We start from the raw sequence: 23,153 nt of genomic DNA on the forward strand, positions 1-23,153 counted from the left end.
CCCAAAAATACCAAAACACAACTACTGTGTGAGACAAATGGAAGCACAAGGGAAGTGAGCAAACATGAGAGAGCAGAACAAACTATATGTTTTATTTTTTTTAACAGTTTTTAGTTGAATAAAAAAATTACTGACTGAGGAGAAGGACATGTTACTCATCTGTAACTTTAATTCTTCATCATGGCTATCTTTATTTAATTAATAAACACATGATGTGTAAGACCAAATAAGTGCTCCCCGAAAACGTGTCACTATGTCCAATAAAAAACAAATACTCTCCTATGTAAAGGGTAAAAGAAATAGTTTAGTCATACCAAATAGTCAATGATGACAACTGTGCATCTATGATTAAAAATAGACATCTTTAGGAAATTGATGTTTTGATTGGTCAGTAATTTTGGCACCGTTTTATGACTCTGAAGAATATTTGACAGATACATGACGCGCCCAGCTTGCAAATAGGAATTTGTGCAAACTAACGTCAAGCAACAACTGAATACATAAGAATTGGAGTAATCTAACAAGAGTTTTACCCATCTCAAACACACTATGCAGTTTACCTCTAGCCTACAAAAAATGCTAAAAGGAATTGCATCAAAATTGGTATTTATTCAGAGCAGGAAATTTGAAGTAAATTAGTTTTTCCAAGATGGTTATTCTACAAAAAGGTGGCTCATTCAATGGTAAAGGGTTATCCACAATCCGAATTACGGGGGTGTAGAGGGTGAACGTTGAATAGGAAATTCAAATTGACAACAGGCGAATTGTACTACCGTATCCATGGATGCATCTACTCTGATTTGCCTGGCTAGGATTAATACATTTTATTGCAACTTCCATATGCGATGTGAGGGGCACACAACTGCTTACACATCCTTTGCTGTGGAAAACTAAACTGGGTAGAGGTTGTGTTTGAGTCAGTAAAATAGTGGGTTTGTGTAGTTGGATCCGCAGATCCAGACAGAGTATATACAGATATCCGCAACTGGAATTTTGCGAAATGCTGAATTGGCAAGAATTCACAGATCCAGAGAAGCAGAAATAAATGTGGGGGGTAAATAAGATGTCTGGGAGAGCAGCCTCACGGAGCACGTTGGGTTCAGACAAATCACGGGTTCACACAAATGAAGCGCCTATCCTCTAACATATATTTCGATTTGCTTCAGCCTACTGGCTCTCTGCACAATTTTTAAGCCTTCTCGGACAACAATATCAACTTCATTCCACCACCCTTTCTAATCTCGAAATTGCTGCTTATGCTGCTTGACTCAATTAGGATACATTTCCTTTCGGCAACTCAGAAGAACCGTTTGAACAGCTAATCTTGAAGCTGCCAGCTCTAAGACACTTAATTGTTAGTGAGACCCCCCAGATGACTACCATTTCTGCATAGAGAGATCATTCCACTGTAACCTACCACCTCAGCAATGAATCCATCAACCCCACCTTCCTCATCAGACAAAGGAACCTAGGGAATAACCATGACTAAATCAGCCATATTAACTTTACATGAATAACTTTTCTTGCTATCCTTTTCTCGAAAGACACAAGAAAAGGCCCCATCATATCCCAACTGCTGCAATCAAGCCTACTCAAAATGTTGAAGTCACCTGCTGCCCTTTGTACGACGGTCTCTGTAACACGTCTTTTCCCAAGCATATCAATTTTGCAACTTTCACTATCTGGGAGAGGATGTTTCATCCGGTTTGCTTAGAAATCTTTTCAAAACTACCTTTGCTTGCCAGATCTTTCCATAGTTGCTTTTGTTCCCAGAGTATCCAATAATTCCCATTGAAACCAATTTAGCAGACTCTGGAACCAAAAGAGATGGGATTCAGGCTTAGACAGTTATCCAGAAATTTGATATTTCCTGGATGATGTCCACCATGTCAGAGAAAGAAAAAAGGATCAGCTGGTAGTTACTCATTTATAGAAACAAGGGCCTTATGGAACCCCCTTCCTGCAGAATGCCCCGAGAAGTTAATTAGATGAGAATCATGTTCTGTTGAAAAGAACCAACAGCTTGGCATCTTGGCCAAGATATCCAACCTACTCTTTGGGCACTTGTCATGAAGGAGGCTATACATCTGCCTGCTTTTGACAAATGCACCATGAGTGCTGAATTCCATGCATCACACCACTTAGTGTAGTAAACTCGACATCAAAAGAATATATTCTTCACACAGCAAGAAAGTAACAATCAGTTCTAAAAATTCCTGTGGAGGCATAGTTTTGCCACAAAGAAATCACTCGCTACAGAAACAGAAATGGGTAGGCAAGACCTGAAACTCACGTGGAGGTGTGAAGACGACATCAAAGCCTGAGACATGGCCTCTTTCTGGTAATGGTGAATATTTGCAATCTATATGAAAAATGCCCTACAATATAGGTACAAGTATTACACCTTGGAAAGATACTGGGTATGGTTCTAAGCATTATTAGCATTCTCGCTTCTTAGGATGATATTGGAGATGTTTGTACAAATGCCCATTTATCACTGAAACTCCTCAAGAAAAGAGCAAGTTACTTACCTTTGGTAAAGCATTATCTGGTACAGACAATATCTAGCCGCAGATTCCTTACCTATGAATCTCCCAGGCGTCAATCTGGATCCGGAAGATTTTTGCATGAGCAGTACCCCCAACGCCCGGTAGGTGGCGTCGATTGGCTCCACGTGGCGATGTCCATGCCAGAATTGACGCCTGCGTCACCTATATAGGTGCCAACTCGGCGTGCTGACGTTAGTTACTTTTCATGACTTTCCACGCCAGGAACGCGGGGCCATGAAGTGCACTGACACTGGTGTTCAAACTAGGGCCCTGAAACGGATTATCCCTAACCCTATAAAGGGGATGATGGGTGGGTCGGTAAGGAATCTGCGGCTAGATATTGTCTCTACCAGATAAAGTGTTACTGAAGGTAAATAAACTTGTTCATCTGAAAGCGACATCTAGCCGCAGATTCCTTACACCTTTGAATAGCTATCCAAGCAATACTATTCCTGGTGGTGGGCTGTAATCAAATTCTAAATGAGAAAGTCCTGAAGGACCAAATACGCTAAATGCCCCGTCCTACGGACCTGACAGTCTAGACAGTAATGTTTGGCGAACATTTACAGAGACGACCGCATTGCTTCCTGGCAGGTGTCCAGGAGAAGGACTCCACGTGCTGATACAGTGGTTGCAGCTTTAGCCCTGGTGGAATGAGCCCTTAAGCCCTCGGGTGGCTGCTTCTTGGCCAGTACATCGCATATTTTAATACGGAGAACAACCCAGCGTAAAATGGTTCATTTCGGCACCGCCCGACCCCTCTTCACTCCAAAATGCCCCACTAAGAGTTGGTTATCCACCCGGAACTCTTGTGTGCAGTCAAGGTAGAACGACAACGCTCTTTTTGGGTCCTGGACTCACTCCTCTTCATTTGAGGGATGTGGAGGAGTGTAGAAAGGGGACAAGGCGATGGATTGGCCCACATGGCATGGTGTTACCACTTTCAGCAAGAAAGAGGCCCTAGTGTGAAGCAATAGTTTGTCTGGAAAAACTGATAGGAAGGGAGGCTTGGATGATAAAGCCTTGGGGCTCACTCACCCTCCGGGCAGATGTTACTGCCATGAGAAAGGCTGTATTGATGGTGAGCAGCCAGAGGGGACTATTATGGAGAGGCTCAACAGGAACCCCCATTAAAAAAGTGAGAACTAAATGAAGGTCCCAATGAGGCATAATTAACGGAGAAGGTGGAAACATATTGACAAGACCTTTAAGAAACCTATTTATATTAGGAGACTTAAATAAAGAGGGTTGGTCAGGCAGCTGCAAAAAGGTACACAGAGCAGGAAGGTAACCCTTTAGACTTCCCAGAGCGGAGCCCTGCTGGGCAAGGTTTAAAATAAAAAGAAGGATATCAAAAAGGGAAACAGAAAGAGGGTCAATAAGACGTTTCAGTACAATACAATACAAATATCTTCCACCAGGAGGCATATACCGTTTTGGTGGAGGGATGTCTGGCTGCCAGAATAACATGGCAGACTTCAGAAAGAAGGTCGAAAACTGCCAACTGTCACCGCTCAATCTCCACGTAAGAAGGCCGGAGAGTTGACAGGTTCGGGTGGAGGACACTCCCCTGCTGCTGCAACAGAAGATCCTCCCGAAGGGGCAGTCATATCGTAGGATTGAAGCTCATGCTGAAAATCTCGGGATACCAGACTCTCTGTGCCCAGTCTGGAGCCACAAGGATAACTTGGGCCCGATCGTTTCTGATCAGTCAGTCAAGTTCACTTTATTCGATTTGTTAAAAATCATAAAAGACTTTAAAACATTTATATACAAATTTACAGATTTACAGGTTACATAGATTTACAACAACCAGGCAAGGGCATTATATACAACGCTAGGACACAGAGGCAAAACAGATAAATGATAAATGAAGTGCAGCTTTAAGAGCTAGGTAAGGTCCCCCAATGCCACCAAATTTGTTTTCGTTCTGTGAGTCGCCACCAAAAAGCTGGCCACTCCAAATATGATGGTACTACTGCCCAAGGACATTAAGTAAACTAGAGCCAGCCTAACTTGAACAAAGCCGGCCTCTCTTAGAATTGGGACCAAATATTTTTTCCTAGCATCCGAATATAAACTGCAAAACATAATAAAATGCATAGTGTCCTGGTGGGAAAAATCATCACATTTACACGGAGGGCCCTCTTCTGGTTTACTCCAGGACGGGTAACTGCCTAGGGAATAATGGATTAAATTAAATCTAAATTTTATTAACAAATGTCTATGGAAGGGCTTAGTTACAGTTTTGAGATAGGGCTCAAGGGAAGGGGAACTCAGCAGCAAATAATGTGATCTGACGGTCGGTTTATTCAATTCCTGCTCCTCTTGAGTCAATCTGGCCCTATCCATAAAGATCGCTTTGGTCCATTTGATATCCTCCCTCTCGTTTCTGATCTTCTCGAGAACTCTGGGCAGAAGTGGTATGGGTGGAAAGGAGTACAGGAGGCCTGAGCTCCACTCCAGACAAAAAGCATCTTCGAGCGAGAGCTGCCCTGGAAACGCCAATGCAAAAAGCTGTTGACATTGGGCATTCTCTGCAGATGCGAACAGATCTAACCAAGGCTCTCCCCACTGCTGACAGAGACTGTGCGCCACTTCTGGATGGAGACACCATTTGTGATCTGCTAGGCATTGATGGTTGTGTTCATACACTCTGGTGTTCAGGGAACCAGCCAGGTGTTGAACCACCAGGGATATGCCCTACTGTTCCAGCCATTTCCAGAGATGCAGGGCCTCTTGACAAAGGGTCCATAACTCACCCGCCCTGTTTGTTTCAGTATCACATGGCAGTTGGTGTGGTCAGTTAAAACCTGCACCAGCCTTCCCCTGATGGAGAGTCGAAAGGTTTTCAATGACACTCTGATTGCTCGGAGCTCCGGCATGGGTGTGTGTATGTGGAGTAAGGATTCCGTCAGAGACCAGAGTCCTCTGATCTCCACCTCCCCTAGATGGCTGCCCCATTCCAGGAGTGACACATCTGTCACTACTATCAAATCTGGTTGGGAAAGGGAGAGGTGTCTGTCTCTGACCCAATCACAGTTCGTTAGCCACCACTGCAGGTCTTTTGCAGTTCCCTCTGAGATCTGGACCATGTCAGCGAGATTCCACTGATGCTGCGCTCACTGGAACTTCAGGTCCCACGGCAGCACCCGCATATGCCATCTGGCATGTGTCGCCAGCAGGATGTATAACCACAAGTTCTTAAAACTCTCCAGCGTCGAGTCTGCCTTGTCTCGGAAGAGACGGCTGCCATCACAGGGCATGTACATGAGGGCAGCCTGGACATCCCCTGAAAAGCTAGCTGTTCTCAGACAGGGATGGCGTCTAAGTGCCACTATTGATGAAACTGCTCTGCCCAACCAGTCGGTCATGTCAAAACCACACTTAATGGTGAACTTCGCTGAGTCTCTGTCCTTCACAGCTTGGAGAGAAAAAGCCCGGCCTCCTCCCGGACCTGTGGCAGCACTTGCGCAACGGTGTCCCATGGAGTGTGGGAGTAACGGCCCAATAAGCATGCAGTGTTCACCAACCGCAATGCAAGGCTGGTAGAAAAAAACCTCTTCTTCAAGCTATCCAGCCTCTTTGATTCTCGGGGTGCAGCAGGGAATATGCCATGGGATGTAGAGACTTGGACCACCAAGCTCTCAGCTGTGGGGTGTTGGGTGAGAAAGTTTGGGTCCCCAGCTGCCCTCTTCTCCATCTTGGAATAAGTTGCTCCCTCTTCCTTTGCCACGGTAGGGTGATAACATTTTCCAGTATCTGGAGAGGGGTCCAGACCACTGGCATCATGCAGTTCCTCACACCAGTCCATACCTTCCTGATCTTCTAACTGATATTCTAAAGGGTCCAGTGACCCCTCCCATTCTTCGCGGTGGCCTAGCCTTTCCGTATAGGGCTCAGGCACCGGTCAACTCCATTCCGGCTTGATGTCGGATTTGTGGATATAAACGGGGCAGGTGCAGTGGCATGACTGTTGTCGGTCCAGATCCATGGGGCCCATCAGAGCGAAGGCCAAAGGTGCCGGTCCTGAACCAGATGGGTCCCTCTTATCTTGCTGGGGCCAGAGGGGTCGGTCCGCTCAAATATGTAGCGCATGGCCTCGTAAAAATGTTTTCCCCTGAGCAGGGGTACCTACAGCTCCTGGAAAAGCTGGAAGGCTCGGAGTATGCTCTAGCAATGACTCAGAAGAACTGTGCCTCTAATGCCGATGCTCCTTTGTCGTGTCAACCAACAGATGAAGAAAAGTCAAAGCATGCTTTGACTTCTTGTGCCTCTTCCCTGAATGTCCAGATGACTTGGAGTGGAAGGAAGAGGACCTGGGGATCCTGAAGCAGTTCTGCGATCTCCCTCTCGATCGGGACCAAGATCAATGCGGCGTTGCCTGCCGGGTCGCTAGCAGTTTCAGGGACAACTCCCTTAAAGCCTTCAGTGCCATGGACCGGCAGTCCGAGCATGATAGAGTCGTAGTTGCACTTAAAACACCACAGACTCACGAGGTGTTGGTCTGTTATTGACATGGCGCGATGACAGACGTCACGCGGTTTTAACCCTGTTGTTCTCGTAGACATCCTCAACACAACCAGGAGGAAAATTACACAATAGAGTTTTCAACAAAACGTCAAAAGAATACTGTCAAAAACCAACAGAGGGGTAGCTCTTTCCCAGTATCAGCGCTAACTGGTGCAGGAACAAATGAAATGACATCAGTGCGAAGAGGTGGTGTCTTTAAGGGTGACGCAGGAGTCCTTCCAATTCGGATGCCACCAATGACACCGCGCAGAGCTGATCTACACCACCCACTGGAGCGCAGGGGTACTGCTCATTCAAAAATGTTCTGGATCCAATCTGACGCCTAGGAAATTCAAAGGTAAAGAATTTGCAGCTAGATGTCTCTACCAGATTTGGATTATTCTATGAATACCATGATTTCCAGGGGTTAGCACCTTTACAATAATATTGGAAGAGGACTCTTTGTTGTTATATTTGTCGCCTGTTACAATGATAATATGGGTGATCCCAGGCCTGTTAAAATATCTCTGCAGCTCTTACCTCTGAAAATAATACTGTGTGAATCTATCATAGGAGGAATACTATAAGCACAACTATAACCTGTTACAATAATAACAGGGATAGCCCCAAATGGATATCTTTATAATGCCCATGTTTTTCTTATGATATTGGTGATGTCAGTTTGAATGTCTGTAGTGTCTCGGGAATAACAATTTTAGGAGTGACACTATCCCAGTTAGAATGGCTGTACTGCTCTGATCAAACAGAATAATATTTTGGTATTATGATTGAATACCACTTAGGATATACACAGTGATCTCACCTGTTAGAATGATATTGGGGATAGTGCCATGCCTTGTACAATTATTCAAATTCTGTTTGTTGAGCGACAGAGAATCATTAAAATTGCTGCTGCTCTCATTCTGACTCAAGCTGCCACTTTGATGGTAGTTTGGGCCTCCGGGGCTCCCAAAGAAGGCACTGTTGTTAAGCTGTAAACAAACAGCTGGATTTTCCACCATGTTGAACTGCTCAAACTATGAAGAAAGGGTAAGCAAAAGAGAAGATCACAGACTTGTACACAGACAGCACTCTTAAACAACTAACAAGGAAAGTCTAGACATTTTTAGACATTTCTTTGACCTCCTTGTTAGCACCTTTCTGAAATGTTCAGAGAACACAAATTTAAACAAAGTAAATAATGATAACAGTCAACAAAAAGTCGACACCCTCACCCACTTCTTAAACAAACATTTTATTTCTCTCTTTTGCGACTGTTTCTTCAGTGACCAAGTTAAAGTTGTATTGACAGCAAACAGCTTTTACTTCATAATGTCACAACAAAGCATCACACTTTCTCACATCCGTCCCTTCCTTCATCTCATCCTGTGGTGTCCTTGATGCAGAGGCATACAGCTGCTAAAATAAACCTTGACGACAGCTAAGAAGGGATCTAGAATACCTTCAGGTCACAGATTCTCCTCCCCGTAATTTGAATCCGCATGCGGAGAGTGACAAAATGAGTGTCCCGGAGTTGGATAATGATAAACCATGTTATTAGTGGCATTATTATGTTATTGTTAATTGTGTTTGCACTTCTGGTACAGTGTAAGGGATGTACAAGTAAGCCTACGCAGAATGGAATCCAAGATCTCAGTGTCAATCAACAGCAAAGCGAATGAGAGAGCAAATTGCAAACATTGGCCCTTCCCAGTAGAACTTTCCCCATAGTGGAATATTTGGCACACACATAAGGGAAAGAAATCTACCTATGCTGGCTTATACTATCAGGCTCATGCTAGGTACACAAGGCAAAGGCGACCAAAAGTCAGACTTAATGATGAGTGAGAGAAATAAAAAGACAGGGATTGAAAATTAAGATGGCCATACAAGATGGCTGCAGCAGACTACTGAACAACTGTAAGAGATGCAGAGAATCATGCAAAGCAGGGCCAGTTCTTCCAGAAGAACAGATTACTTCCTTTTGATAATGCTCTTGCTGGTGAACAATCTATATAAATGCAGATTCCTCAACTTCTGGATTCCCGCAGGCACCAGACTAAATATGGAGGTTTTTCAGCAACTGCTCCTGTGCGCTGGTAGGTGGCGCCATCAAACTCCACAATGGTTTAGTACTACCTACCGAAGTGATGGGGCAGAGCACTATATAGACTAAAACCTCTGGTTGCTGAAGCACGTTCCTTTCTTTCCGCACTCTTCAACACTGGGACTGGAGCAACGCTCTAAAACCTTTGTTGGTATCTTACTGACCTCAAGACATTTTTTCAGACAGTGTGCTAGGACTGCTTTCCCCCAAAGACCACAGGCTTCAAAACCATACCATGACTGCAGTAAGAAATGTTAGTTATGGTGCTACAAGACCTCACCTGTAGTGTGAAGGGTTCAGTATTGACTTGCAGTGCTGCAACAAATACTCCCTAATGCACCTGAAGACCATCAGTGAGCGCAAGGCACAACTGAAAGTCACCAAGCATAAGAAAAAAGGCCTTACTTATTTACCAACTTTCCGGTGATGTGACAGATCTTATGCAAGCCTACCCTTCACTATCAAGTGGTATTTTAGATGTGTTTTGATCAGAGTATGCCAGGGCCTGAATTTTTGCAGCCAGATGATCTCGAGGTCCTCCTCTTCAAAAACCAAGTGTTTAGGGATATGATAGACTGGCTGTCCTCTAACTCACACATCTTGCAAATCCCTCTATTAACGACTGTTAGAGATCTCAGGAAGGCCTTCCAGACCCAACAAATAGATGAAAGTGAAACGTGAAAAAGAAAGCAGCTACAAAGGCCTATTCCTTCTCTTCTCCTATGCGGAGTTCTGAAAACGGACCAGCTCTGGATCAAGGGACAGACGGTCACTTCTCCAGAAACAGGTACAACAGGACACATGTACAGTTGCCATCAGTCATCTTTTACCCAGCCTACTTTTTCCCTCAGTGTAGGCAGCCCTGCTATTAATATTCAGAGGTATTTATTCGGTAATTGACATAGTCAGCACAGCTATCCCTCACTTGCCAAAGGGAGACGAGACAACTATCACCCTTGGCTGAACAATCCTTAGCTCTGCTGACTGGTATCTTGATCAGTACAGACAGCGGAGCTAATAATTATCAGTTGCAGCTAGCCTCTTTCTTTCTTGAGAAAGTTCAAGCCATTTATCGCTCATTTCCGAAGGGCTCCTCTGGCCCGGAGCAGATTAGTGGTAGCTTGGGAGGATGTGAGCCTCTTACCACTTTGTCTCCTTTATCCACAGAGGCCTTTGACACCTTGAGCCTCAAAATTAAATCAGGATCTCCTGCAGACCTGATGAAACCGGCTTAGCTCAGCAATATGTCACCGTTATGTCGTACTCCGGTGCTTTCCTTGATTAACCTGTCTCTATCTTCAGGTGTAGTCCCTATTAGGTGGAAACAGGCTGTAGTTACACCTATCTTGAAGAAGGCTACCCTTGATCCCCTCAAACCTGAGAACTACCGCCCTGTCTCGCTACTTCCTTGGGCAGCGAAAGTTGCCGAGGCCCATGTTAACGGAATCCTTTCTAACCATCTCACTAGGGCTAATATCCTTGACCCCACTCAGAACGGTTTCCGTGCGGGCCACAGCACGGAGACGGCCCTACTTTCTATGGTCGAACATCTGCGTTCTGTGCTTGATATGGGTCGGACGGCGGCACTGCTGCTACTAGATCTTCGTGCCGCCTTCGACACTGTCTCGCACAGGATTTTGCTCCAACGCCTAGAAGAAGTGGGTGTCACGGACTCTGCCCTATGCTGGTTCCGTTCTTTTCTTGCCGAACGGTCTTTTAAAGTGGCGATCCCTCCCGGTCAGTCTATCTCCCACCCTTTGGATCTGGGGGTCCCACAAGGCTCCTCGTTAAGTCCCACTCTATTCAATCTGTATGTGAGGCCGCTGGCTGCGGTCGTCAAGCAATGGGGCTTGACGATGGTATCATACGCGGACGATACGCAGCTGGCGGTCTCGCTAAGTGGGGACTCGGATGTGGAGGCCCCCAGGTTCCGAGACGGACTACGGGCAGTGGCCAACTGGATGAATTCCAACTGTCTCCAGTTGAACGCCAAAAAGACCGAGGTGATGGTGGTCGGCAAGCAGGCGGAGTTATGGGGTGACCGGTGGTGGCCTCCTGAATTGGGGGTGACCCCTTCTCCGGCAGCGGAGATAAAAAACCTAGGGGTTTGGCTTGATCCGAACCTTCGTTTTATCTGCCACACCAAGAAGGTTGCGGCCTCCTGTTATGGTATTATCAGAGGGTTAAGACCTATCCTGAAATTTTTCGACGCACCCACCAGGCAACTGGTGGTTCAAGCGTCAGTGTTGTCCCGGCTGGATTATGCTAGTTCGCGTTTGGCGGGGATTAATCAGTCGGAACTCACCCGGCTGCAGCGAGTTCAAAATGCTGCAGCCAGAGTGGTGATAGGTCTGCCAAGGCAGTGCTCGGTTTCCAACACGCTGCGTTCTCTTCACTGGCTTCCTGTGAGCCAGAGGATCAAATTTAAGGTCCTATGCCTTGCCTTTAAAATTCTTAAGGGCTCAGCCCCTCAAATATTGGAGAACTTGTTGGTACCATATGTACCCTTGCGAACCCTCAGATCTCTGGGCCAAAACCTGGCAGCTGTTCCGCGCTTCAGGTTGAGTAGAGTCGGTGGCCGCTCCTTTCGGGTGTTAGCGGCAAAATGGTGGAATTCTCTTCCCCCCCCACCTACGGGCTCTGGAAGATCTTTTGCAGTTTAGACGTGCCATAAAGACTATTCTATTTGTCTAGCCTTTAGCTTTTGTATCCTGCTTTTCTCTGTTTTAATTGTGTTGTGTTTTGTGTACCTTGTTAAGCGCCAGGACGCCCCTTTGCTGGGGCAGCTGCGCGCGGTATAAGTGTGAATAACATAACATAACAGAGTCCTACATTTGCAAGGCTCTGCCTTGCTCTGTTTGGATATCCTATGATAGGAGCATATATGTAATTTTATATGTCAGTTCAATCTGTCTGGTGCGGAGCAAGTGGAGCTGGACAAAGAAAACCTCAGATACCATTAGTAAACAGCTAGTCTGCTTCTGGAGGAGCACACTGCCACTTCTGCAGGGGATCTATGAAAATGCCCTCCGGTGTGGTGCAGCGGCCAGAGCAGCTGACCCCAGAGTGCGGGGCTCATGGTTCGATCCCCGGCGCCAGGGTCAGCTCAGCTCAGCATCATGTGACTCTGGGCAATAGCTCACTTAATCTCCCCGGTGGCCAGCAGCGTCTTGAAACCCTTAAGGGTGATACATTTGTGCTTTACAAATAGGAATTAGTATTATTATTACTGATTTTGCTTCACTTGGTCCCTCAGTGATAAAGTCTTTCATCTTACAAGAAAAAGTTGCTTCCTCTGGTTACAAAATCATGCCTCAAATTCCTGACCTTAAGCCTTCTGGGTGTCAAACCGATCCAGAGATGCTTATGTCGTAGCTCTACAGCATCTTGATGTGGTGCCATATGGCGGCTGCTGGAACTCTGCCTCCATATATGCAAAGTGAAGCCTCTTCTCCAGTAAAGGAAGCTTTACCTATAGCTTTCCATATAGGTCCCCGTCATATCATCTCTTTTAAGTGTTAATGAGGGATCTGGAACGCCTTCTAAGAAAATGTATGTTTTGCTCTCCTGCATACCGCACATCTTGATGATGTAGCAGGCGTTATACAGGAAGAAAAAAAGGACTGGGATCCAACCGGTGTAGTCTCGCCTGCTCCTTGGTGGTATGCAGTGGCGAAAGAAGGAAGGACGATGTACTGACCCAGATAGAAAGGGGTCACCAGCTAGGGAAGGAAAACGGCTTTAGTCTTCAGGACCAATTTGTCTGGATATAAGCATGTGAAAGGCAGACAAACACACAATGCCTGCAGCTCACTGATGCGTTTCGATAATATATTGGACAATATAATAGAAGGACAGCCTTAAATATCAACAGACTTAAATGACAACACTGCAGGTTATTAAACGGAGCCCCCATCAAAAAGTCAAGACCAAATTCAAAGCCCATTGAGGCGTCAGAAAATGTTTAGGGAACAACTCTCCATTAGTCCTTTCTGAAATCTGATGACCATCGGAGCCTTAAATAAAGATGGCTGGTCAGGGAAGTAAATAAATGGTGAAAGGTCCTGCCCATCTCACAACCCTGCAGGGATAGAGAGAAACAAAGCACAACATATCGGATCGATGTGCCTTCTGCGGGTCCAACTTTTGCTCTGCATTCCATGCGACCAAACTGTTCCACCTTTCTGAGTAGACAATTCAAGGTCGGGCAACGCCATTCTCTGGTGAAGTGGAAGGAGCTTAGATGTCCCAGCTCAGTCTCCACACTTGAAGCTGGAGTTCCAGGAAGCTAGGATGTAGAACTTAACCCTTTGACTGGAAGCTTAAGTGAGGCCTGAGCAGTAGACGAAGCAGTGGCACAGGGAGTGTCTCAGGAGGTCTGTGTACCACACCCTCCTTCGCAGTCCAGTGTCAATCAAAATGACTTGTGCCCCAGCCTGGAGAATCTTCCTTAGAACTTAAGCAATCAGGGGTATGGGATGAAGCAAGTAGGCAAGTGACTGGAAAATTCCACCGCAACCAACAGGCAAGCCAGAACGCCCTTAAAAGGATACTGTTGGGCACAGAGCCTGGGCGCAGAGATAGAGACAGGGTTTCCTGACGATGTAGGAGAGCTATGAAGGATTTCTGAATCCAGACTGGCACCTGGAGATATTCAACGGGTGATGAATCTGCAGGTAGGTAGAGTATCCACCATAAGGATTGTTACCGAAGATAAGTAACTTTTTCTTTCCTTTCAACAATTCACCCTCCAACCACATCGTTAGATTTGGAGAGGTGTGGCATATGGACCTAGACATTTAAATTAACTTTTTATGCGCTGCTAAAATACACTTATGACCTTGGTCCTTACCTGATCAGGGACCCAAGGAATCTAGAGGAATAATTGGAAATAACTAGTAGTGCAAGAATCACTTGGTAACTATTGTTATGTCTGGAGTACTCTTCTCGGTTAATGCTGTATTGTTCAACTATGACTCTTATGAATCCCTTCATGTACTCTTGTAAACATTATCACATAACATGTGCAGCACTCTGATACCTTCGGGTCTAGCTAGCGCTATATAAAACTCAAAATAATAACAATAATAATCTTCATGCATGAAGCCAAAGTGTTTGCGACCTGGGGTGGAGGACTTTAAAATGCTGCTGGAAGAGCATGTACACAGTGCAAAGGAGAGGATGGAGCAGCTTAGTGCAGCATGCCAATAGATCGGTGTACACAATCCTCTGTGTCCAGTCTGGGGCAATCAATCAGATACGCTCGATCTTCCTGCACCTTCAACAGTACTTTTGACCGAAGGGGAATCGGTGAAGTCTGAAGCAGGTGGTGAGACAGGTTGAAACTGATGGACTCTCCCAAGGAACTATTCAGAGCAAAGTGTAATGAACAGAAGTGAGGACACTTACTGTTCTGGTCTATAGAGAAGAGATCCAAGATCAACTCCGTCACTTTGGGGTGCATCTCCCACTAACTGTCCAAGACAGGGTGCACAAACCCACACTGCTCTGTCCCTTAATATCGAATAGAAAGGTTGATGGTGGTATTGTCAGGAAAAACCAGAATGTTCACACCTGAAAGATAAACGTCTTCATTGTAAGACAGACCGCTGCAGCTCCAGTGCATTTATATGCAGGTCCTGATCCGACATGTCCCCCAGATGGGCACACCAGTCCAGGGAGGAGGTGTGTGTGATGATAGGTAACCTGAGGAGGGTTAAAAGGACAGCCCACTAAAAGGCTGATAGGGCCCATCCACCAGTGTAGATCACAATGTTTAGATTGGAAGATCTGAACCTGAGTAGCAGGACTCCCCTAAAGCTTGAGTTACTGTGATTTAAGGTACTACGGAAGGGAAATTTGTCATCAGGAACCACCAGGATGCACAAAGAATTGAGGCCAAGCAGTCACAGAACCCGAAATAAAACTCTACAGTCCTCTGTTGAAGGGAAGGGGCAGTCTTTGTGTGGATAATGTTGAGTGTTACCCGGTACATTAATTGTACAGTTCAGTACAGAGAGAGAGAGATCTGAACCTGTGTCGATGAAGTATGGGAATACAAGAACTGACAAAAGAGTACCAACTGTTGCCTGATATACTTTAGTGTTGTAATTTCCACGAGGAGTTGGAGCTGGAACCACAAATGTTCCACATGGTACCTGGTGCCTAGAAGGGATGATTCTTAAGGCGGGAAATATGTATCCCTAAGCATCTCTATGTAGAGAGAGACTAAAAGGCTATGGATGACCTGGTGGGAGTAGAAATGGTCTCTTTCCTAATTATCCTTAGAAGCGGAAGTCTTTCCTAGGCATAAGATCAGAGGCCTTGCAAGCAGAACAGAGTTAAAGTCTCTGCTAGTGTTACTTTTTTAAGGAATCAGAACAATAGCTTTAAACTAAGATTTTAGAGAAAGCTCTTGGCTTCAACTTCAAAGCTTAAATCTTTGTCTGAAACGGTCACCATTTAGGTGAGCTGATCCTAGCGCTTATAGAGAAGACAAAGTCTTACAAAACTTTAAGTAGGCCTCACACACATAACTAAGGAAACAATCAGCGATCTGGAAAAGAATACCAGAAAACTAAAGAAACCCACAGAAAAAGAAAAACAGAAGTTTTCTAAACACTTGATAGTTTAAAAAGGAAGAACTGTGTTAATTAAAAAAAATTGTAAAGCAAGAGCAAATGTTCATATATCATTACTCAGCATGGGGTGGGTTGGTAAAATACATTTTGTAGTCTGAGAAATCCTGAAAGCTTATGCTGGCACTTCACTTGTAAAGAGCACTGAATTTGTTCAAAGAAATGTATTCAGCAACCTTTTTGGAGGTGGACTACCCTAAGCCTATTACCCTTGGCAATAAAGATGTGTCACATAAAGCCAGATCTAAAGTCAGATGCTGACACCGCAGAAAAACACCCAGCACTTTTCAGCTACAAAGATCACCTTCTCCAATACTTTGCCTACTAAAGGTAAATTAGAGACACTATAGTAAATAGAAAGCATATCTTCAAAAGACGGTTGCAACTGTGTCTTTTTCAGTAACACTGGCTCAACCGTTGTCCAAATAGATGTGTTAATGTATTCCACCAACTCTGGGGTAGAACAGAAGCAGTGGGGTCGGATGATCTTGTGCTATGTTTAGGGCTTTGGGGATCCTTGACCTCTTTCTTGGTATATGATATGTATACTTCCATAGTCAAGTCAAATTGACATAAAAGAGTGTTTCCAGAAAAAATAATAAGTACTCCTTTAAGTTGTATCTATGTTTGAAAGATAAACAGGTGTGCATCCAGATGGCCTACACTTGAAGCACAAGTTACTACTTGTGTAACGATATATCTGTAAGAGACATTAGTTGGGATTAGATTCCTTACCTTAGAATATCCCCAGGCATCAGACTGGATCCGGAAACTTTCGCGTAGCAGTACCCTTGCGCGTCGGTAGGCGTCGGCTGCGGCTCCGCGTCCGTCGTCGGCGCCGTGATGACGTCGTCGGAGTACTTAGACACCGCCTCCGCGTGCTGACGTCAGTTCTTAGACACAGCTTTTCCGCGCCAGAAACGCAGAGCCATGTTAAAAACCAACACTGGTGCCATTGAAACTAGGGCCCTGAAAGGGGGTAACGCTAACCCTAGATATCGGTTCGCAGAACGGGGAGGATGGGTGGGTTGGTAAGGAATCTAATACTAACTAATGTCTCTTACAGATATATCGTTACACAAGTAGTAACTTGTGCATCTGAAAGAGACACGTTAGTATTAGATTCCTTACCTTAGAATAGATACCCCAGCAATACCAACCCCGGTGGTGGGTCTGCGAACCAATAATCACACCAGAAAGTCCTGGAGGAGAGAACGGCCAAAGAAGCCATTCCTCCGGACTTGGCTGTCGAGGCAGTAGTGTCTTGCAAACGTGTGCAGCGAGACCCACGTAGCTGCCTGACAGATGTCTTGTAAGGGCACTCCCCGGCCCAGGGCAGTTGTAGTCGCCGTGGCTCGGGTGGAGTGAGCCCGTAAGCCAACAGGGGGCTCCTTCCTAGCCAAGGAGTAGCATGCCTGGATACACAAGATGATCCACCGGGAGATGGTCCTCTTGTGCACCGCTTTCCCCTTCTTAGCGCCCACGTAACCAACAAAGAGTTGGTCATCCACCCGGAACTGGCGTGTGCGATCCAAGTAAAATGAGAGCACACGTTTTGGGTCCAGACTGTGGAGCCGCTCTTCCTCTTTAGAGGGATGCGGTGGCGGGAAGAAGGTCGGCAAGGTGATAGACTGCCCGATGTGGAAGGCTGTGACAACCTTGGGCAGGAAAGATGGCTTAGTACGCAACACCACCTTGTCCGGATGGACAGAAAGGAAAGGTGGAGTACAAGAAAGAGCCTGGAGCTCACTCACTCTCCTGGCAGAGGTGATGGCAACCAGGAATGCTGTCTTCAGAGTAAGAAGGCGGAGAGGACAGTTGTGAAGTGGCTCAAAAGGAGCGCACATCAGAAACGTAAGAGCCAGGTTCAAGTCCCACTGAGGCATCACAAAGGGAACAGGAGGGAATGTGTGTGTGGTGCCTTTTAGAAATCTACTTACAATAGGGGACTTGAACAAAGAAGGTTGATCAGGCAGCCTCAGAAAGGCTGAAAGGGCAGAAAGATAGCCCTTGATAGTGCCCAGAGCAGAGCCCTGCTGGGCAAGAGAAAGAAGGAAGAGAAGAACCTCAGAGAGAGGGGCAGCAAGAGGATCCACAGCCTTTGCTGTGCACCATGCCACAAATCTGTTCCACCTGAAGGCGTATACCGACTTTGTGGAGGGACGCCTGGCTGCCAGAATGACGTTACAGACTTCAGGAGGCAAGTCAAATGGCCTCAACTGTCGCCGCTCAATCTCCAAGCATGGAGGTGGAGACTGGACAGGTTCGGGTGGAGGACCATCCCCTGCTGCTGCTACAGAAGGTCCTCCTGAAGAGGCAGACGAACCGGGGGATCGACTGACATACTGAGTAGCTCTGGATACCAGTACCTTCGTGCCCAGTCCGGAGCCACAAGGATGACTTGGGTCCGGTCGCGCTTGATCTTCTTCAGCACTCTGGGCACAAGTGGTATAGGCGGAAAGGCGTGCAACAGACCGCAACTCCACTCGCGACAAAAAGCGTCTCCGAGCGAGTGCCGCCTTGGAAATTCCAACGTGCAGAACTGATGACATTGCGCGTTCTCTTCGGTGGCGAATAGTTCTAACCAAGGCTCTCCCCATTGATGAAAGAGGCCTTGCGCCACGTCAGAGTTCAGACGCCATTCGTGATCCATCATGCACTGACGGCTGAGCTCGTCCGCCCTGGCGTTCAGAGAACCTGCCAGGTGTTGAGCCACCAGGGTCACGCCCTGGCGTTCCAGCCATTGCCAGAGACGCAGAGCCTCCTGGTAAAGGGTCCATGACCCCACCCCGCCCTGTTTGTTGCAGTACCACATGGCGGTGGTGTTGTCCGTGAACACCTGCACTACACTCCCCCGGACAGAGGGGAGGAATGCCTTCAGTGCTAGACGAATCGTTCGTAACTCCAACAGGTTGATGTGGAGCCGGGCCTCCGCCGGAGACCAGAGGCCTCTGATCTCCGCCTCTCCCATGTGGCCACCCCAGCCCTGGAAGGACGCGTCCGTCACAACTACGTGCTTCGGTTAGGGAAGGGAGAGGGATCTGCCGCTGACCCAATCGCGGTCTGTGAGCCACCACTGCAGCTGTCTCGCAGTGCCCTCCGAGATCAGGACGTGGTCGGACAGGTTGCCCTGATGCTGGGCCCACTGAAACTTCAGGTCCCACTGCAGAGCCCGCATCCGCCACCTGGCATGATGCACCAGTAGGATTCAGGAGGCCATCAGCCCCAGAAGCCGCAGCGTCAACCTGACCGAGACCCGGGATAACGGCTGAAAGATGGGAATCAGAGCCTGAATATCCCGAACCCGCTGTTCGGGTGGATAAACCCGAAACCGCGCCGAGTCGAGAACCGCTCCGATGAAAAGGAGCTTCTGAGAGGGGCACAGGTGTGACTCCGGCACATTGATGGAGAACCCCAGCCTGTGCAGGAGATCTGCCGTAGTCTGGAGGTGGCTGACGCCTGTCTGGGGCGAGCCCGCCTTCAACAACCAGTCGTCGAGGTAGGGGAAGACTGAAACCCCTAACCTGCGCAGATGAGCTGCGACCACCGCCATCACCTTTGTGAACACCCATGGGGCGCTGGTAAGGCCGAAGGGGAGCACGGTATACTGAAAGTGCTCGTGGCCAACCGTGAACCGCAGGTAGCGCCGGTGGGCCGGCAGGACGGGGATGTGGAAATAAGCGTCCTGCAAGTCCAACGCTACTATCCAGTCTCCTGGGTCCAGGGCAGCTAGGACCTGAGCCAGTGTCAGCATTTTGAACTTCTCCTTCCGGAGGAAGCCGCTGACGTTCCTTAGGTCCAAGATAGGGCGTAGGCCCCCTTCGCCCTTCTTGGGTCCAGAAAGTAGTGGGAGTAGCAACCACACCCTACTTCTGGCCCAGGAACGCGCTCGATGGCGCCCTTGGCCAAGAGGGCCGTAACTTCCTCCTGCAGAAGTCGCAAATGATCCCCCGATAAACGGTGGTTCTGCGGTGGCATGGCTGGAGGAGTCGCCTCGAAGGGGAGGGAGTAGCCCCTTCGGACGATCTGCAGCACGTGGGGGTACACCCCTTCCGTGGCCACGAAAGGAGTGAAAGGCAGCCGATTGCTGGCGCGGGGCCGAGAGGCCCAAGGACTTGGCCGTAGCCCTGGAGTCCTTAAAGTGCTCAAGCGCAAGGTCTGCCTTGTCGCCAAAGAGGCGACGGCCATCAAACGGCATGTCCATCAGTGTGTTCTGGACATCGGCCGAAAAGTTGGCGGACCTCAACCAGGCGTGGTGTCTGACCGCCACCGTCGTTGCCATCGCTCTACCTAGTGAGTCGGTGGTATCCAGCCCACACCGGATAGAATATTTGGCTGCATCCCGGCCCTCCACAAGGGCTTGGCCGAGTTTGGCCCGTACCTCCAACGGACACTCTGGCAGCACTTCCGCAACCGTATCCCACAGAGAGTGGGTGTAGCGGCCCAAGAGGCATGCGGTATTGGAAGACCGCAGTCCCAGACTAAGGGACGAGAAGATCTTTTTACCGTACTGCTCGTACCTCTTGGATTCCCTGTCCGGCGGCGCCGACGGGAAAGCGGTCTGGGAATTGGAGGCCTGGATGACCAGGCTCTCGGGGGTGGGATGGGTGGACAAGAAACATGGGTCGCCCGGGGCTGGGCGGTGGCGTCTGGCCACGTTCCTATCTACGGGCGAACCCGTAGCGGGCTTGGACCAAGTGCCTAGAAGAACGTCGGTCAAGGCCTCATTAAAGGGCAGCAGAGGCTCGGCCGAGCTTGACTGCGGTTTAAGGACCTCAGTGAGGAGATTAGTCCTCACGGCCGTGACGGGGAGCTCAAGGCCCAAGGCCTTGGCAGCCCTCATCAACACCACACTGTAAGTTGCCCCCTCCTCCGAAGCCACGGTAGGAGGGGAGACAAAACCAGTGTCTGGAGAGGTGTCCAGGCCACTGGCCTCCCCAAGGTCTCCTGCCCAGTCCTCATGAGACTGACACTCTCGGGTCAGAGGGTCCTAAGACCCCTCCCAATCCCCTTCATCACCCATCTCCTGATACTCAGGGTTTTCAATCAATGGGGCCTGTTCATAGAAGTGAAACTCCCCAAACGACGTCTGGAGCGGCGCCCATCGGGCCCGTCCCGACGTCGGAACAGGAACGAAGGAGGCATCAGGGACGGCACCGCCCGAGGCGACATCGGATGGTCCGACGCCGGGGAGGTCGTAAGGTCCACCTGCGACGACCCAGATCCCGAAGAAGGTCTAGCGGGGTCCCACGGCGCCGGGACCGCTGGACCCTGCGGCGCCGGGCCTGAAGGCACCGGCGTCGTCGGGATTGTGGGGCCCTGCGGCGCCGGGCCCGAAGGCATCGGGGCCGAAGCCCCCGACCCGCTAGAGGCCCCAGACGGGTCCGCTGGGCCCGAAGGCGCCGCGGAGCCCATCGGAGGAGAGAGTTCCCTCATGGCCATGAGGAAGCGCTCGATCTCCTCTGGCGTCGCGTCTAGCCCAGGGACCGTAGGGTGTGGACCTTACTGGACGCGGCGCTCGCGACTCCGACAGAGCCGCGTGGGTGGTGTCACCCGAACCCCCGGCCGCATCGCGCGAGCGTCGGGGGGGGGGGGGGGGGGGGGGGGAGTCCGAAGAGCGATGACGCCTCTTGGACTTCTTGTGCTTCTTACCGGACGACGACTTCGACCCGGAGGAGTGCGGCCTACTCTCGGAACTGTGGTGGCTCCGAGCCCGCGACCTGTCACTCGACCTCCCGTGGGACCGAGCCCTCTCGCGGCGCGGGGCGACTGCCGGAGTTCGAGTCGCCTGCGGCACCGCTCCTGCCTGGCTTTCGAAGAGAGGGCCCGGCAGTCGGAGCAGGCCTTGTCGTCGTGGTCGACGCCTAGACAAGTTAGGCACAGGTGGTGAGGATCCGTGACCGACATCGTACGGTCGCAATCCTCGCAGTACTTAAAGCCAGGCATCCCTACGGCACCGATCGTAGTCGTAAGACTTCGAGAAATGATCAAAAATGATCCAAAAAGTTAGTCAAAAATTGACTAAGGGTTACTGCTTTTTCCAGATCTGCGCTTGCTGGCGCGGAAAAAAGAAGAACTGACGTCAGCACGCGGAGGCGGCGTCTAAGTACTCCGACGACGTCATCATGGCGCCCACGACGCCGACGACAGACGCGGAGCCGCAGACGACGCCTACCGACGCGCAAGGGTACTGCTACGCAAAAGTTTCCGGATCCAGTCTGACGCCTGGGGATATTCTAAGGTAAGGAATCTAATACTAACGTGTCTCTTTCAGATACTAGAGTCTACATTTTTTATTGCAACTGTAACATTCGTCTTTCTTGTTCTTCAACCTTTCTAGGCTCAACCAGTCTGTCATCTTGCAGTAAATACTATCAGGCTTTTATTTTCCGAATCGTTCTATTAGTCATATCTAACCAGCATAGCTAAGATGTTTGGTATTCATTTCAACTCCGCTTTTCATCACATGATCAAGCTTTCAGTTCCCAGGAGCTAGTGGTAGTCATTGATGCAGGGGATAAGGTCTGTTGTCTCTTTGGCATATACACAGATGCGGGAAGATGCAGGTCACTATAGTTTTTATTCCTGTTTCAAACACAGCTGCACGTAAAAACAAACAAGGGAGCCTTCATCTTTACAACGTAAATAAAGTATTACATCCAACAAATTATTATGAGAAAGGAAACTGGTTCCAGTCCAGCAAATAGAAAACTATTAAAGTTTCAAACAAATGCCCAATATCATGAATAGCTCTTTAAAGTCTACTTTGTTAGGATATCCTCTCACCCGAAGCAGAAACATAATGACAAAAGGATGCAGTAAATCAAAAGGAATTATGAAATGAAGTAATCTCAGTGCTGAAATGGTCTTCAGCTCCCACTACCATGTCCTTAATATGAGGGTTTATACAATGGAAATTAAATGCAGTCAAATATTTAAATCTGCAGTTGCTAATATCAATAGGCTTAAGGGATTCATTAGCATACCAGACATGCGAGTTAGAGTGAAGCCTGCCATAGACTAAGAGGTGACCCTCTGTCTTTTGGCAAAGGTGCACCACAAGGAATGTTAAGCAGTTCTTCATGATTTGCGGTTACGGATCTCCTTGAAATATTTACCAGATGCAACAAAGCTGTGGTTTGCCTGCCTAGTTCCAATTACACACCAAATGGAGAAATAGGAAAAACTGTAGCAGAGCATTACCGGTTGCACATTTACTTGGTATTACCTCTGTATCCAATGATTAAGCCTCAATGTGATAGCAAGCCGTTGGCTGATGCATCAGTCAACGGCTAAAACACTTGTGGTCACTTGCCAATCTATTTCCATGCTCGAAGCTTCAAATTT

The 23,153-nt window shown here is 48.1% G+C and overlaps 1 protein-coding gene across 3 annotated transcripts in view; it reads right to left on the bottom strand.

Annotated features, from left to right (window-relative positions):
• CRTC2 (CREB regulated transcription coactivator 2) overlaps positions 1 to 23,153 on the bottom strand; it is a 195,622-nt gene that overhangs the window by 12,293 nt on the left and 160,176 nt on the right. For all 3 annotated transcript variants that reach the window (XM_078668462.1, XM_078668460.1, XM_078668461.1), the window contains one exon: positions 7,885 to 8,098. In XM_078668462.1, coding sequence (XP_078524588.1) covers positions 7,885 to 8,098 — 214 coding nt within the window. The remainder of the gene's footprint in view (positions 1 to 7,884; positions 8,099 to 23,153) is intronic.

This window comes from Lissotriton helveticus, chromosome 12, assembly GCF_964261635.1.
Source record: "Lissotriton helveticus chromosome 12, aLisHel1.1, whole genome shotgun sequence".
Classification (NCBI taxonomy): Eukaryota; Metazoa; Chordata; class Amphibia; order Caudata; family Salamandridae; genus Lissotriton; species Lissotriton helveticus.